At 35.5% G+C, this 18179-nt stretch overlaps 3 protein-coding genes across 3 annotated transcripts; all 3 read left to right on the top strand.

Moving 5' to 3' along the window:
• Positions 1–7495: 7495 nt before the first annotated feature.
• On the top strand, positions 7496–9769 carry LOC145665443 (uncharacterized). The gene is made up of 2 exons (XM_081732752.1): positions 7496–8786; positions 9012–9769. The coding sequence occupies exons 1-2, from the start codon at positions 7496–7498 to the stop codon at positions 9767–9769; spliced, it is 2049 nt and encodes a 682-aa protein (XP_081588878.1).
• An 864-nt stretch (positions 9770–10633) lies between these two features.
• Positions 10634–11185, top strand: LOC145665444 (uncharacterized). Its single transcript, XM_081732753.1, has one exon. The coding sequence runs from the start codon at positions 10634–10636 to the stop codon at positions 11183–11185; it is 552 nt and encodes a 183-aa protein (XP_081588879.1).
• Positions 11186–11274: 89 nt separating this feature from the next.
• Positions 11275–12574, top strand: LOC145665445 (uncharacterized). Its single transcript, XM_081732754.1, has 2 exons — positions 11275–11469; positions 11894–12574. The coding sequence occupies exons 1-2, from the start codon at positions 11275–11277 to the stop codon at positions 12572–12574; spliced, it is 876 nt and encodes a 291-aa protein (XP_081588880.1).
• Positions 12575–18179: the final 5605 nt, after the last annotated feature.

Here is an 18179-nt window from a genome sequence, read left to right on the forward strand (position 1 = left end):
ATATATATATATATATATATATATATATATATATATATATATATATATATATATTCGTATTAATTGATTTCTCTTGACTGAGGGTGTTTTATTACGCAGCAAACCATTGATTCTTCTTCTCTCTCCACCCACAGATTTATAGATTCTTGACAATACTTGTCCATTCAGAAAGAATTTTGATGTGGACAAAATTCCCGTTTGCTAGTTTTTATTTATTTTCATTTTTGCATTTTGTTACAAGAATGAGAGTTTTTTAATACAAATTTAGTAATTGTTCGGTTCTTCAAGCCATGGAGATTGTTGCAGTTTATTAAAGGAAACAAATAAGATATTAATTAGCTTGAAAACACTCAATGCAATCATGACGATTCGTGTGGGTTTACGGAGAAATTAGAAGCGTTATACAGACCTTCACTGAAAATTGGGACAATGGCAATATACACAACCAATCAATCCAACATTGTTGCATCCACATCCAGCGCCTCGGCTAGCTGCGGCGTCATCGATGATGACTTATTTCAATTTAACTGATAATATGACTGTTGACTTTCACAAATCAGATTAGTTGTTGATGAATTTTATTGTAATTTAAAGTCATGTATGTTGCTAGTTGGTCTTCAGTGAATAAAATTCAACATTTCAAATTGTATTATAACTCACTTATAATCCTATACACATAAAATAAGGGGTTTAAAATCTACAATGTGGATTATAGGTCAACAGTTCAAAATCTAGCCATATTTGCGTAAAAAAAAAAAAAAAAAAAAAGCTTATTTCTGAAGGTCATCTAGCTTATTTTCTTCAGATGTTGGCAACACTGATGTGGTCGTGCTTGTAGGAAAATTGCAAGAAGAAGGTATAGAAAAATTATGAACAAAAGCATTATTCTACGTGTTATTATTCAAAGACTCAAGCGATCATTTTTGTCCCTTTTTCAAATTTCAAGTTTCGCCATTCTTATATGTATTGTAATGAATTCATGATACAGTGTGACTTCATCTTTTGGGTGGGGGCATGTCAGCTAGAGTTAAAGCCTATACCTCTGGTGCGTGGGGTTTTGGTTCGATCCTCAGCCAAGTAAGCCATCATGTCCAAGGGTATCTTGGGGTCTCCCGTTTCCTCCCACATTCTTAAGCATCATCTTTAGCCTAAAGGGCATATTCGTAGGACGTTAAAATTCAAAGATTTCATTTCATTTTCATTTCAACTTAGGAAAATGAAATGAAATGAAGTCTTTCAGTACGCCCCATGCCGTATAGGCTAAAGGAGACTTTGGCGTGGGAGACCTGGGTTCGATTCCCGGCGTGAGCTCATGTGGTTCGGATTCCACATTAATTAGTGTGTTCCGTCTCCTATAGCCTCGCTGCTGAAAGGGACGTTAAACTCGAAATGAACTCAACTCTAAAACAGCTAAAGGAGACGATGATGATGAGAATAAATTAAATGGTGGAGTGTAGAAAGTAGGAGGAAACGGGAGAACCCCGAAAAAACCCACGCACACGCTCTTTATCCATCACAGAGTTCAGTGCCCGTGAGCTAGGACCGTATTAGGGACCCTACGCACCAGAGGTTCAAACTGTACTACTGAGGCACTGTCCCCTAATCTTTGTAGGTATATTTTACCTGCAGGTTTCAGTGTCGCATCTCAAATGATACATATCACACGTATCTTACACCCTAGAATGTCCGGGGGTCAAAATTGACCCCTTATTAATTTTGACTTTGTTTCTTTTCCCATTTTTGTTGTTTTGTTTAGCCATAGAACTCTTTTCAGGAAGAACGTCAATTATCATAATCATCACCTTAGCTTCCCATTCACTGTAATACTCGTATTTTCCAAAATTCGTATTTCTTAAGTCAATTTGAATTCAGTTCAGACCACAATTATTATATGTAGTCTTCATGAGATAATTTTCACTGCTGAAGGTTTGAAGTGATTAAATTTTATTTGAGTTTACCGTGCCTTTCAGCTACAGGGCTATGTAAAGAGTGGACCAACAGCTTAACAGTTTAATACGTGATTCGAACCACACTACTGCCGGGAATCGAACACGGATCTTCGATGACAAAAGGTGCGTACGCTATCCACATACCCATACGAGGCAGCTCAAGCATTTTTTTTTTTTAGTAGATATCTTGAGCGATTATTTCGTCTAGTTCGTTAACGGACACAATCCATTAAATTCACAACGAGTAACGGCGACTTAACACTGAATAGTTCATATCCCATACATGATATTTTTTAAAAGGTCTTTTTTTTTTTCCTTTTGCATCAGATTTTTAGAGCGATTATCTGGCTCGAGTTCAAATTTATTAATAGAGTCAAGCCATTAACTTTGATTTTTAATGGTAATTATATATATTACACTAGCAGCGTTCACCCCGCTTCGCTGCGGTCACCCCGGAACGCAATAAACTTTGTTACTTAGATAATTTTTACTTTTTCGCTTTCAAGTGATATGATAAAAACCATAGAAGATTGCAGTAAATCTTAACATTATATCGCCTGTCATTTATGTTAACCCGCCCCGCTTCGCTGCGGTCATCCCGGTGCTGGCATATTGTAAAAGTGTCTGTAAAAATAAGCAAATCAATTAAAAAATTTTAAACAGAAGATTCAAGCTATTTTCCGCTGTATATCGCCTGTCATTTATGTTAACCCGCCGAGTGACACGGTCATGCGGGTTGCATATAAATACGTTTATTTTTACCTATGATGAACTAACAAAGGATTTGTGGACACCTGAATGGTCAATTATCTCAAGACACTGGTAATTAAAAATTAAAGTGATATGATAAAAACCATCTAGGGTCCAAATCCTAATAACCCCCCAAAAATGAAAGAAATTGGTTCAGCCGTATTAGCGTGATGAGCGGACAAAGGATTTTGCACGTTCTCTTTTATATATATAGAATAAAATTCAATCTGATTCCATTCATTTCATACAAGCGAATTTTTATTTATTTATTTATTTATTGCAATGAATATATACAGCGATTATCTTGCCCAATCTTTCAATGCAATCAATCCGTTACATCTTGTCAGCTAACGGCGACATTAACGGCGACTACCTATAGCTCAAATCCCATATAGGAAAGCGAATTTATGCATTTTGATATTTGGAACATACAGGTAGGGCGATTATCTCGATCGACAGGAACGTACGTACGTAAGAGGTGGGTTCAGGGAGTCCGCACCCTCTTCCCCTCCGAAATCTCAACCTTTTTATAAATTTATTTTAATTGTAGGAGTGATTTCTCAAATTTTAATTTGGAACCTCAATAAAAGTTTGAAACTCTCCTGAAATAAATTCTTGCAGTCGTACCAATCGGCCAAGTTAGTTAATGGGCGTTAATATCTTACCGGGTAACGGTGGTTATCTATATCACCATATTCCGTATACGTAAAAGAAGTTTCATTTAACTATTAATTACTTATTTTATTTTATTTTTTGCAATATGCAGTTGGAGTGATCGTTGTCATTAGCCGAGTTCTTTCATGAAGTCCGTCGTTTCACGTTTTAACGGAGCTATCTATATCCCGTACATGTAAGATTTACGTTATCCTCTTTATTGTTTATGCCAGAGTGTATATTATTGCATTGTATAGCACTTACTGTTATATTATTACATTGTATAGCATTTAGAATTATATTATTACATCGTATAGCACTTACAGTCTGTACTTACAACATCTTTAGTCTTTAGAACATTAATTTACATGAGGAATGAGAAAGTATTTTTTTCTGTTTTCTTTCAAATGAGCCTTAATTTTAATGGTTTCATTTTACTTATCTTTTCTTGAAATCTAGTTATTAGTCCTTTGCTCTTTAAAAATGAATTTATATTACATATAAATTTAATATTACTTAAAATTATATTAGATAACTAAATATTAAAATTGTTATATGACAAAAATTTAATGTTTACGTATAAAGAATATTTAAATACCTTTCAAGAAAAGAGAGATAAAATAATTTCATTAAAATTCCAATTCATTTCAAAGAAAACAGAATCCCAAAATATAAATTAATTAGCTAAAAAGGAAAGATGGCGTGAGTATTCAGTACTCTTAATGTATTACTCTGTTTATTTAGGGCAAGCGCCGCTCGCAATTTCCATGAGCGCTATACCTTTGATTAATTTCGTATTGATTTGGTACAGATACTCCGAAATGTATGTATATTCAAAAAAAAAAAAAACTACACTTTAACATTCCTCTCTAGACCATCTTCCTAACGATTCGTACCAGATCACTTGTTTTCGACAGGAAAATGGTTTCAGAGATGCAAGTTTGCATGTGATTATTCTACCGTCGCAAACTTGTGACCAAGCGCCAAATCGAATAATTGTGTTATTTTGTATGGGAAAAAAGTTATCCTAAAACAACAGAAACTTAACTCAAGAACAAGAAAGAACAATTTTAGTTTTGCATTCTCCTAGAGCAGAGTATTAGTTTAGTTAAAATGAGCATGTAAATGTTATTAAAATATATGCAAAGGCAAACAAATTGGTTATTTCTGGTAATATGCAAGAGATTTATACAACCTTCGTAAGAGATGTGAAACATTCACTTGATCTAACATTATCCTAGGTAGATAATTTGCTCCTTGAAGAAAAATATTACTTTGTTGCTCAATTTGATACATTAATATAATATGGCGGGTAGGTGTGTTTTAGAGAATTCGCATTTGAAAAAGAAGACATAAATCCAAAATCTGTTTTGGGGGAAATGATTAGCTGTTGTAGCTCTTCACGTTAATAAGACTGTTTTTTTGGAGTTATGTCTGAAACCCAAAACCGGATTTTTGGACTTACGTACATCTGAAGTTTCAAATTCGACTTCTCTAGAACACTAACTTTTGACTTAACGCACTTTATACATCCAGCCACCATATATAATATAATATAATGTAATATTAATTATTTCCGAATTTTTATTTATATGTTTCTTCTTATTAACAGGGTACAGGAGTGTGTATAACTAGTATGCATTAAGAATGTTGATTTATATGTATCTTAAACATTTTCTATTATATTGCCTAATTTCCGGTCTATGAAGCCTTTAGGGAGGAAAATAGCACAAAAAGTATCTGCATTTATTTAATTCATTCAAATAACATGTTATCTTGTTTTTAACCGAGCTGCACTTAAAACCCAATAAAACAAGCACAGGAGAATGTTATAGTAATAGATTGCGTAAGCTTTAATTTCCTTTGTGCATAATACGAGGATAAGTCAACTGAAAACCATAAAAGTAGAAATAAAAATCCGCATATGGCGCCAGTGAGCTGTATGTTGGCATGCCTGTTTACGATAGTATACCGGATGTCTCCTAGGTGGCAGCAGCCGGCAGATGCACAAACACCGGCGCAACAACAGTTCCAAAATGGCAGCCCCATTAGCCACATGCACCAGCGAGGAGCAGCGTTCTGTGATTCGGTTTTTGCGAAGTGAAGGTGTGAAACCGATTGACATTTTTAGGCGAATGAAGGTTCAGTATGGAGATGCGTGTTTGTCACAGTCACAAATCTATGAATGGTGTCGGAAATTTGCAAATGGTGTTACGTCTGTGGCCGATGCTCCACGCCCCGGCCAGGCTCGGCACGTAGTGACTGCAGAGACCACTGCAGCCGTTGAAGTCATCGTTTTGGAAAACCGCCGTGTGACAATAGAAGAAATTGCAGCATGTGTACACATGAGTCATGGATCGGCACATCATATTGTGAATGATGTTCTCCAGTTTCATAAGGTGTCTGCAAGATTGGTGCCCCGACAAGAGGATGGGTGCCTCCGATGAAGAGGTACGCAACGCGGTGCACGAGTGGTTGCGCCGTCGCCCAAAAGACTTTTTTTCTGCAGGTATTCAGGCTCTTCCGAAGCGCTGGCGGACTTGCATTGAACGAGGAGGGGACTATGTTGAAAAGTGATTTACTTCTGTACCCTGTGTGACCAATAAATAATATTTAAAAAAATAATTATGGTTTTCATTTGATTCCCCCTCGTATATACAAAATTTTGGTTTAATTACATTTGTGCATACATGTATGAAAAATTTTGCTTTAATATCCTTTGTGTATACCCACTTGAAAAGTTTTGCTTCAATTTCATTTGTACACACCTATATGAAATGTTCTATTTTAATTACTTTGTATACACCCACAGAAAAATTTTGCTTTAATTTGCTGTATGTATACCAATATAAAAATTTTCTTTAAATTTACTTTGTTCATGGCCATATGAAATATTTTGCTTTAATTTCAATGTGCACACCCACTTGAAAAGTTTTGATCTAGTTTCATTTGTGCACACCATATGAAAAGTTTTGCTTCAATTTTCTTTCTACACGTCCATATGAAAAGTTTTGCCTTAATTTCCTTTGATATGATAAATATTTGTTTTAATTTCTTTTGTGCACACCCATATGGCAATATACATTTTAATTTCCTTTGTGTACCCCATATGAAAATATTTGCTTTAATTTCTTTGTGTATCGGACATGAAAAGTTTTGCTTTGATTCCCTTTATACAAATCATATGAAAAGTTTTGCATAAATTTCCTTTGTGCAAAACCCTTTTGAAAAGTTTTACCTTAAAATTGAAACTTTTCAGTTTAATGTTCCACGATTATGCCCTTCAGGCTAAGGAATATAATGATTAAAGCAAGTGAACGATGTTGGAAGAATTGGTGGAATGATAAAGTGGGAGAAGACGGGAGTACCCTGGGAAAACTCAGGGATACGATGTTGTCCACCACAAACATACTTGGGCTGTGTTAAGTCTCATATTATGTAGTAATAATTTTAAGAATTGGAAACACTGGTTGTACGAAATTTAGATTTCATTTGTTATTCAAGATGGAAAGTGTTGAAGAGGGACGGTGCATAAGGCACGAGGCACGAACATTTCTTCCATAATTTTAAAGTTAGGTTTGTTATTTCAGTGCAATGAACACAGTGCAGTTATTATATGTACTGTGTGGTTTATTTTAAGTGTTAGTTAAAAACCAGCGATTAGTAAGGTACAATAAAAACTAAAAACAAGTATTGGAAGTTTCCATTATTAGAAGACAGTCCATTACCAGTTAAGTAAATCGCGAACATTTTAAGAACATAAGCAAAAACAGTTTTTTTGGTCCTCCAGTGCCGAATGGAGGAAGTGTTGTGCCAAGAAAAAAATAATAAGTGAATCATTCAAACATTCATATTGACTATATGTGTGTAAAGACAGTGAGTGTTAAGAAACAGACGCAAAATTGACCTAGTGGACTTATCACGTAAGCGCCTACGCATTCAGCTGTGCATTGCAATCTGAAGAAAAACAAAGAGGATATATAGCAGTCACGTAGCTAAGCAGGCTATATTTTTTTGTTTCTTTTTACTTGTGTAAAGGTCTGTTGTTATAAGGACTTCAGGTAGAAATATCACAAGCAGTGGATTCAAATACAAATTCTCTTATAAAGGCAAGAGGCCTAGCTAAAGCTTCCCGTACAAGAATGAAAACATTTGTTGAACAATTTGGAGCAGACGGTGATGTAATGCAAATTAAAGTTAGGTGTGCACGTTTACCCAATATATTCAAAGAATATGATGAAGTGCAAAAACAGCTTGAATTAAAGGACGAAAACAATGAATACACACAGGATAGAGAGTTGTTTGAAGCTACTTACTACGATACTCTTGCAAAAATGACGTCAATTGTTGAAACAGCTGAGAAGGCTAGTAGTAGCAATAGAAGTTCGTCAGCTGATTCAACCTCGAATACAGGGTGTCTAAAATTACCAGTCATAAAGCTACCAACATTTAAAGGTCAAGTTACAGATTTCAGACATTTTCATGATACTTTCAGTAGTTTGGTTGTAAACAATCAAAGTTTAGATGATATTCAAAGATTTCATTACTTGTTGTCCTCATTATCAGGTGAAGCAAGCAAATTAGTTGAGAATATACCAGTGACAGGTGAAAATTTCAAACTTGCTTGGGAAATGATATGCAAAAGGTATAATAATCCAAAGCTAATAGCAACTGCTCATGTAAAGGCGTTGTTTTCATTACCGACTGTCAGTAAAGATTCAGTAGCGGACTTAAGGACATTATTAACTCAAACTATAAGTAACGTAAATGCACTTAAGGCGTTACAGTTAGATACTACTTTGAAGGATATATTGTTATCGCACCTAGTTTTGGAAAAGCTAGATGAACAAACACGTAAAGACTTTGAAAATCAAACAAATAGGGAACAGTTTGCTAGTTTAGAAGAACTTCATGTCTTTTTAGAAAATAAATGCCAGACCTTAGAATTGGTAAAGTCTACACAATCAAAGTCGCATGTCAGTAAATCTAATGTTGTTAAGGAAGTAAAAAATGTTAGACAATCTTATGTGAGTACTAATGTTTTGTGTTCGTTTTGTCAACAAAGTCATGCGTTACACAAGTGTAATGAGTTTCAGAAATTAAGTGTATCCAAAAGATTAAGTTTTGCGAAACAGAACAAACTTTGTTTTAATTGTTTGAAAGTTGTCAACTACGTAGCGAAAGATTGTTCGCTAAGTGCATGCAAAATATGTAATCTCAAGCATCACACGTTATTGCATAGTGATTTTAAGAAATCACAGCCTAATCATGCTGCCAGTATTGAAAATGATTATGTTACGGAACCTGTAGGGGAAAAGTCAATGTCTCAAGGGCAGGAAGGTGTTAATACTAGTACTTATTCCTCTGTGAAGCCTAAAAGTAATGTGCGTGTTTTACATTCAACTGCAGTTGTTCAAGTTAAAGATTGCAATGGTAAATTACATATGGTTAGGGCTTTGCTTGATAGTTGTTCCCAATCTCATTTTGCAACAGAATCTCTCATTTAAAGGTTAAAATTAAAGAAATATCCTATCAATGTTCCTGTACAAGGTATTAATAATGTAAGTTGCAACGTTAAATACGGAAGTAAGTTACAAGTATTTTCTGCTGTAAGTGATTTTAGTGTAGATGTTGAGTGTTTTGTATTGCCCAAAATAGCGGGAAATTTACCTGATGCTGATATTGACATTAAAGAATGGAACTTTCCACCGAATTTACAGTTAGCGGATCCTAATTTCAACAAGTCTGGTAAGATTGATTTGTTGTTAGGTGCTGGAATTTTCTTTAGTCTACTCAAAGCAGGACAACAGGTGCGTCCAGGAGCATTTCCAGTTCTCCAAAATACAGAGTTAGGATGGGTAGTTTCAGGGCAATATCAGATGCCAAAGCACAACAACTTCACGCCAGAACATCGAACATTCTTTTTGCACAGCAACGATGATTTAAGCCATCAGCTGCAGAAGTTTTGGAAAATAAAAGATATTCAAGAAACTCCTCTATCCAAAGAAGAAAGGGAGTGCGAAGAACATTTTATCGCAAACACTAGAAGACATTCAACAGGACGCTTTATAGTGAGACTGCCATTCAAACAAGAAGTGATCCAGTTAGATGATTCTTATAAGACAGCTGTTCAGCGTTTACAACAACTAGAAAAAAAGTTAAATAGATGCCCCAAGTTACGCACAGATTATGTGGCATTTCTTGAAGAGTATGAAGCTTTGGAAGATATGAAGGAAGTGGAAGGCAGCTCTAATATTACTCAAGGATATTACTTGCCTCATCATCCAGTTATTAAGGAAGCTAGTACTACTACGAAGACTAGAGTAGTATTTGATGCATCCACATGCTCAACTAGTGGCATTTCACTGAACGATGTTCTCAAAATTGGTCCAACTGTGCAAGACGATTTGCAGTAAATTATATTAAGATTTCGCACCTACCCTATAGCTTTTACTGCAGATATAGAGAAGATGTATCGACAGATTTTGATTGATGAGCGTGACTGTAAATTCCAGAAGATCTTGTGGAGAAGATCAGAAGAAGAACCCATTAAGATATATGAATTAAAGACTGTCACATAGGGAACAGCCTCAGCTCCTTTCCTTGCTACTCGCTGTCTCCAGCAATTAAGTGCAGAAGAAGCTTGTGAATATCCGAAGGCAGCACAAATTCTCAAGAATGACTTCTATATTTACGATTGTATTTCAGGGGTTGAAAGTTTGGAAGAAGCTTTCAAGATAAAGGACGAATTAATACAAATTCTACAAAAGGGTGGCTTTTTGCTAAGAAAGTGGTGTTCCAACAGTACTGAGTTATTGGAATCCATCTCTGAAGACTTGAGAGAAACACAACTTCCATTACGCTTAGACGATAAGGGTCAAGTCAAAACCTTAGGATTACTTTGGCATCCAGCAACTGATCAACTTCAAGTGGTGAATGGATTCACTCTAAATCAAAGGTCGAATAATAATTTAACAAAACGCAAGATGTTGGGTATTATTATTATTATTATTATTATTATTATTATTATTATTATTATTATTATTATTATTATTATTATTATTATTATTATTATTATTATTATTATTATTATTATTTTTGCTTCAATCTTTGATCCGTTGGGAATTGTTAGTCCAATAACAATCGTATGTAAGATAATTCTTCAAGATCTGTGGCAAGCAGGATTGGAGTGGGATGAAACACTTCCTAAAGAACTACAGCAAAGATGCAAGACAGTACTTGAATTCATTCCTTCATTATCAGATATCAGTGTAGACAGAATGGTTCTTCAGTCAGGTACCTTAATAGACATTCAAGTTCACTCTTTCTCAGACGCTTCAGAAAAGGCTTTTGGGACATGTGTGTATTTAAGATCCGTCAACAAGGATGGTCAAGTTACTTCGAAGCTATTATGTGCTAAGTCCAAAGTGGCGCCCATAAAGAAGATTTCCCTGCCTCGCTTAGAGTTATGTGCAGCAGTGTTGTCATCAAAACTTGTCAAGAAGGTAACTAAGGCATTAAAACAACGAATATCCCAGGTATATATGTGGACAGATTCAATGGTGGTCTTAGCATTGTTAAGAGCAAGTCCAAATAGATGGAAAACATTTGTCGGCAATCGAGTTGCTGAGGTACAAGAAGTGGGAGGAGAATGGAGACACGTCGCTGCAAGCGACAATTCTGCGGATATTATATTAAGAGGAACAAGTCCTGACAAGTTAATACATAATAATTTGTGGTGGAACGGTCCTCAGTGGTTACAGTGTTCTTCACTTAATTGGCCTAAGACGGAGCCTGCCCCACTCAGAGAGATTCCTGAACAGAAGAATTAAAATCAAGTTACTTAGTGACAACTCAAGATAATGGTATAATCGAAAGATTCTCTACTTTGAACAAACTTCATAGAGTCTTGGCTTATTGCATGCGGTTTTCCAAGAATGCTAAAGTAGAAGCATCAAGAAGAAATGTAGACGCTCTTACTTTGGCAGAAATTGAGGAAGTTTTAATCAGACTAATACGAGAAGTTCAAAATTCAGTTTATGCTAAGGAAATGGCTGATCTTAAAGAAAGTGGAAGAGTTAGCAATAAGAGCAAACTCTTGTCTCTCAATCCTTTCGTATGTGATCAACAATTACTAAGAGTTGGTGGAAGATTAAAGATGTCTGAACTTGAATTTGATGCTAAACATCAAATTATTCTACCACCAGATCATCACCTAACAAGACTAATTATAGAACATGAACACAGGCGATTGCTACATTCTGGATGTCAGTTAATGCTAGCATCACTAAGGCAAAGGTATTGAATACCTAATGGTAAAAATGCCATCAAGAAAGTTATTTGAAGGTGTATTACATGTCAAAGATTAAAGGCATCTGGACCAGAACAATTAATGGGACAACTACCAAAACATAGAGTAGAACTAACAAGACCTTTCACAAATTCTGGAATTGACTTTGCCGGTCCTATTTACATCAAAACTGGTACCAGAAAGTCAAAAACAAAGGTGAAATGCTACATTGCAGTGTTTGTGTGTTTAGCAACAAAGGCTATCCATCTCGAAGTTGAGTGATCTTACTAGTCAGGCATTTTTAGCTGCTTTGAGAAGATTCATATCTCGTCGAGGTAAATCCAAGCATATCTATAGCGACAATGGAACTACGTTCATTGGTGGCAACAAGGAACTTCAAGAAGTCGCAAAGTTGTTGCATACAGCTGACCATCAAGAAAGGATTAAGAATTTTGCAACTACTGAAGGAATCCAATGGCATTTTATTCCGCCATATTCGCCCAACTTCGGTGATCTTTGGGAGGCTGCAGTTAAGTCCTTTAAATACCACTTAAGAAGAGTCATGGGAATGTCATATCTCACGTTTGAAGAATTAACAACATTAATCACACAAATAGAAGCTTCTTTAAATTCGAGACCTCTTGTAGCATTATCCAATGATGCTAATGATCCAGTAGCATTAACTCCTGGTCATTTCCTTATTGGTCAACCATTGACAGCACTACCAGAACGTGACTTACATCAGGAGAGGATTAGTTCAATTCAAAGATGGCAAAGAATCCAACAACAATTTCAACAGTTTTGGAGAAGATGGTATATGGAATATTTGTCACAACTACAAGGAAGAAATAAGTGGAAGAGAAGCTGTGCCAACATACAGCCAGGTCAATTGGTGGTTCTCAAAGAAGATAAGCTACCTCCTCTATCGTGAAAATTGGGAGTCATCACTGAAGTGCATTCTGGACCTGACGGTTTGGTTCAAGTGGCTACTGTTAAAACTTCCAATGGTTTATATAAACGCTCAATTAGAGGACTTTGCGTTTTACCAAATAATGATGAATCGTAATGTCATTCATGTTAAAGTATATTTATTTCCTGTTTTAGTCTATTTTATTTGTTGTTATGTGAAGTTTATTTTCTTTTCTTTTTTTAAAAAAAAGGGTCACTAGCCCTTTTTTGGCGGGCTGCATGTTAAGTCTCATATTATGTAGTAATATTTTTTAAGAACTGGAAACACTGGTTGTACGAAATTTAGATTTCATTTTTATTCAAGATGGAAAGTGTTGAAGAGGGACGGTGCATAAGGCACGAGGCACGAGGCACGAACATTTCTTCCATAATTTTAAAGTTAGGTTTGTTATTTAAGAGCAATGAACACAGTGCAGTTATTATATGTACTTTGTGGTTTATTTCAAGTGTTAGTTAAAAACCAGCGATTAGTAAGGTACAATAAAAACTAAAAACAAGTATTGGAAGTTTCCATTGTTAGAAGACAGTCCATTACCAGTTAAGTAAATCGCGAATATTTAAGAACATAAGCAAAAACAGGCTGGGATCGAACTAGGGAACCCACGCACCAAAGGTAAGCACACTTACCAGTGATCCATCGTGCCCCCTACTGCGATTCGAATGAAAGCCATGGATCTACGTCTAATACGTATGTATAGCAACCATACATTACTGTTTGGGTTTATTGCGTAATATGAACCAATATCAGCAAATTTTTATTTCTTTTATTCACAAAGACTATATAGTATAGCTTCAATGCGTTTTGTAACGTGTTCAGTTATGAACACTAAAATCACTCTTTTGTGTAATTCAATCCACAGCTTTCATCAAAAATTTTACCAAATCAAACAAAGTATCTTTGCTGAAACGTGTTAACTTTGTTCATCTGTCATTTCCTACAGCAAAATAAAAGAAAAAAAAACTAGAACAAAAAAAGTCTATCAGACAACATAACAATCGTGCACGAGAACTGAGAAGTTTAATAATGAATTATGTTTGTGTTGTAGCTGGAAGAAATGGCATTTAGTATGCTTCAACGGGGAATTCTCCAATAAAGCAACGGCCCAGAAGGAAAATAGGTTGAGCGAGGAATTCCGAGAATTGTTCTTCTAGTTACCGGCTCGTGCGAGATGAAAAAGAAACTAAATTATTCATCAGGACTTACAGATTTTATTTAGTTATTTATTAGCTAATGCTATATTTGACATCAAATGTGTAACTATGGGAATAAAAATGGCAACGCACCTTATTAGAAGCACCAAGTATTAGCAATAGGGTTCCTGCATCTCAATTCGGAGATTTCAGGATTCAATTCGGAAAATTAAATTATGTACTGCAATTTTGAAATGAAGCTTTACCACTTGAGTTTAAAATGGAATTTTAAAATTACTGTGTGATACCATTATCAGGTAGAGTTAGGAAGGGTTTTGGTTTGGTTGGTCAGTGGGGTCTCACTAAGGCGAATTCTTGCCCCAGGCGACAACTAACTTAGTTGCGTCGCTGAGAATATGTGAACAAAATATTTTTCTCAATTATTGTAAAAACTATTCGAAAACCTTGACTTTAGGGACATATTTATTATATACTTTAAGCTAAAGATAACGGATGATATATAAATATAAATTATTATGAAGAAACTGGTGGAATGATAATCTGGATGAAATGGAATAACCCCAACAGTATGCAAGAACAAGATGCTATTCAACACAAACTCACATAGTTTGGGATAGAACCTGGTACCCATCTCACCAGAGGTGAGAGCTTTATTAAAGAGACACTGTATTTCTCAGTAATCGTAAAGCTCTTTATGCGTAGGTAGTGCTAATTGATCTAAGGTAGAAAAAGTATCTGAGTAGTAAATTGGGTGAATTCTGATGGATGTACTAATGAAAGGATCAAAAGATTTTTTTTAAAAAAAATTGAAGCGGTGGATTCCAAAAGAGCCTAAGTCAATTTTTGACAATTTTGAGATATTGGTTCTATTAAGTTCCATTTCAGAATCTCCGTATATTGATTTATGGAGTTTCATGCCATAACTCCATAAATCAAATTAATTGTAGGCAAAAGAAAACAGTGTTGTTTTCCAAAATGTCCTTAGTCAACAGTATTCTCTGAAGTTATTTTCTGACTCATGCCTAAAATAGCTTATATAACTCTTGCTATAGACGATAATTTCACCGTTATCTTACGAAAATAAACAATTACAATTTTCTTTTATGTTGATTACTTTTTTTTTTTACAGAAATAGAATGATGGAAACACACAAAAAATCGTTTCCTGAAACACTTACTTTTTTGACAGACTCTTTTGGAATTGAGCTATTCAATTTACTCTAATTTTTCTTTTCTAGATATAGGCTTCGTGTGGTACTAGTTTCGAATTACCTGAGTCTTGTTCCTTTTCTGTTATGGGCAGTGGCGTATTTAAGGTGGGGGCTTCCGCGCTTAACCCCCCCTTCCCGAAATTTTATTAACTATATTAAAGCAAATGAAATATATCTTGCAGGATTTTCACATTTCCAGAAATAAAGTTAACAAAGCCCCCCCGAAACAAAATCGTAAGTACGCTACTGGTTATGGATATTCAAACATGGCTTTTTTTTATAATTTGGCATGTACAATCAATAATATCTCGAATAGAGCACATTGGAAAAATCTGAAATTTTCGCAATGCAATCATTATTTGTGCAGCATATTTGATAATTGAGACTTGAATAATTTATGAGTTATATTTCTTTGTTTATGTAATGAAATTGGTTTTACCGGTAACTATAGTATACAGCTAAATTTACGGTTCATTCCACAACTAATTTTTTGTATATTACTTATTAAAAAGATATAGTTCAGTTCAATATTGAGTGTTGTTTTATAGTAACTGCATTTTACTGAAACAGATTACTTATTAATCATGTTTTAGAAGAATATAATTAATACATAATAAACGCTTTTTGGATTTATGTAGTTTTTGAGGTTATGAAATTCATAAAGTTGTCAAGAAGTCTTTATTAATATGTGTTTCTATTTAGTTTACTGTTTAAGCAAAATACCCCCCCCCAAAAAAAAACTAACAAAATAGACCTTATTTACATTCTGTCAGTATGTTGTACTTGATAAACAAATGCTGTATAATCTTTCTTTCTCTTCAATAACCCTTAGAAGCAGGCCCGTAGCCAGCCCAGAACTTAGGGGGGCGGCTGAAGTTAGGGGAGGCCCGATCCAATCATATGATAGTTCATCACCATATTATAGTTCTTTTGCAAGCCTACTGTAAAATTTTTAGGGGCCAGCAAAAATTTAGGGGGTGCGATCCCCCTAGACCCCCCGGATACGGGCCTGCTTAGAAGGCCAATACCGGGAATAGAAGTTTGTGGTAAAGTACTGTAAATTGAGTTATCTGTGTAGTTAGCGCATCTGCTTGTAGATGGCAGCTGCATATTTTGAGACGTTATCGTATCAGTCACACATCACACAAAATTATTTGATATTATGACTCGGTACAATGTTAACAAATAATACAAAAATCGGCAATCTTGCACTTTAGCGTGGTGAATTAAAATCTAGTGATTTTAGGGTTTATTGCATCATAATAATAATGAAAGTCGGGAACCCGCCCTAAGTTATCAACATATTTTTATAAGGAAAAAAGATGTTGCCAGTGCTTAAAGTTAAATATTATATCTACGATCACCTTGTTTGAATGGATCAGTGGCGGATCTAGAGGGTAAAAACCGGGGTGAGCCAGAAATCAGACTATGATAAGTGTATCACGAGTTTAGTATAAACTTTCAATATATAAATAATAGCTTAAATTTTTTCACTCAAAAAACTGGGGGCCTAGGCTCCGGGCTACATCTACCACTGAAATGGATGGCAACTACTTATTGCGAATCACTTTCTTGTTACTATAAATGACTCGCAAAACGAGTCTAAAGTAGTCTTTCTGACGCGTGATTAGTACCATACTAAAGAGTTCGACTAACATTTGTTTCCTGCAGTAGTCAGATCTTTAGTATGATGCTAATCATACTAAAAACGACTCTGCATAAGGCGGTAAGTGTCTAGTAATTTTCTGTACTAAATATATATTTTAACTTAATAACCAATATGCTTTTCCTGCTGATCTAGTAGCTAGAGCATGTGCCCTAGGTGTACGTGGTCGCACTTTCGATTCCCAGTGGGAGAGTACAAAACGCTTAATTTCATCATTTAGTTTCATTAATCATTTGTTTTCTTTAGTCTAAACAGCATAACAGTCAGGCGTTAACTAAAAGATAATAACAAATATAAGAGGTTGTTCAGTCTACATTTGGCCAATTTAGGCGTACCTAAAAATTTAGAAGAATCCATGGCGCCAGGTCCGTAAGAGCTCGATGTGTTTCCCTTGGTTCCTAACAATAGCCCGACAGCGTAATTACCACTGTAATAAGCTTCTCTGAAGAACTGGGAGGGAAATCTTGTCCCATTCCCTTTGCACAGCTTTCCAAAGTCCTTCCACAGTTGCCACACGCCGTTTTCCCAAAGGCCGCTTCAGCAATCCAAATCCACAATAGTCCATAGGACTTGCATCTGGAGATCTAACAGGTACCTCATTAAAAGGTATCATCTGTATACCACTTGCCTTCTCCATCTCACTGTAGAATGCGAGGGACGATCGTGAGGTATGTGATGAGGCCCTGTCCGTGAATGCGCACCAGATTGGCATAATTTCCGTACATTGTTGGAATCTCATGCCCGTAGATCGGCCGCATGATCTGCTCCTGAAAATGCTGCGAATTTATTTTGCAGTTCTTCACCATCCTACGAATCTTCAGTTTACCTCGGTAACAGTAGCCAGTAACGACCATGAACCCTTTTGGGAAGGATTCTTTACAGATACAGACCCACCTTCTGAAGTTCTTGGCGCCTTTCTCTTGGTTCATGATGGCTCTGGGTTTGCCGCAGTCGGAAAGGTAAATCCATATTTCATCGAGCCAGGCACGTAGCCAAGGAAGGGGGGAGTCCGGGGGGTCCGGACCCCCCCCCCTTCTAGACCAGAAATGAAAAAAATTAGGGAAGGATGAAACAAAATGAAATGAGAAAAAGAAGGATCAACGTTAAAAATAAACTATAGGAAGCTTTTGGTTACTCTTTCTTATGAGAAAATTTGTATTACTTGAAATACATGGTTGCGAGGTGAGCGATATATCCTGGAAGAGTCAGGGAATTTGAAATTTCTAGAAAAGTTACGGAATTCTCAGAATTTCTGCTACTAGTCATTGAGATTTCAAGCTTCCGAAAACATAGTGTCGTTGTGTAACAGTGTGGACATTTTTATCGTAATTTTTTGTCATCGCATCCTTGCAATATCAAACATGTTATTTAAAAAACAATTTTCTACTTCTCCTTTAACCTGTCATTTGGAACAGACAGTAGTTGACGGAATAATAAAAACAAAAATTTATGTGGAAAGAAAGTTCTGTTAACATTTGATTCAACAGAAAAAGGAACGCAGATATAATCCAAAATTTTACTAGACATTAATGAGTGTGT

This window comes from Thermobia domestica, chromosome 11, assembly GCF_964235325.1.
Source record: "Thermobia domestica chromosome 11, izTheDome1.hap1.1, whole genome shotgun sequence".
Taxonomy (NCBI): Eukaryota; Metazoa; Arthropoda; class Insecta; order Zygentoma; family Lepismatidae; genus Thermobia; species Thermobia domestica.

Excerpts from the sequence above, each read along its gene's own strand:
- LOC145665445 (XM_081732754.1), top strand. The coding sequence starts at position 11,275 with ATGCGGTTTTCCAAGAATGCTAAAGTAGAAGCATCAAGAAGAAATGTA. Across the intron at positions 11,470-11,893 it reads TCTTGTCTCTCAATCCTTTC|CAACAAAGGCTATCCATCTC; the intron begins GTATGTGATCAA and ends TTGTGTGTTTAG.
- LOC145665443 (XM_081732752.1), top strand. The coding sequence starts at position 7,496 with ATGAAAACATTTGTTGAACAATTTGGAGCAGACGGTGATGTAATGCAA. Across the intron at positions 8,787-9,011 it reads TCAAGTTAAAGATTGCAATG|CGGGAAATTTACCTGATGCT; the intron begins GTAAATTACATA and ends TGCCCAAAATAG.
- LOC145665444 (XM_081732753.1), top strand. The coding sequence starts at position 10,634 with ATGGTTCTTCAGTCAGGTACCTTAATAGACATTCAAGTTCACTCTTTC.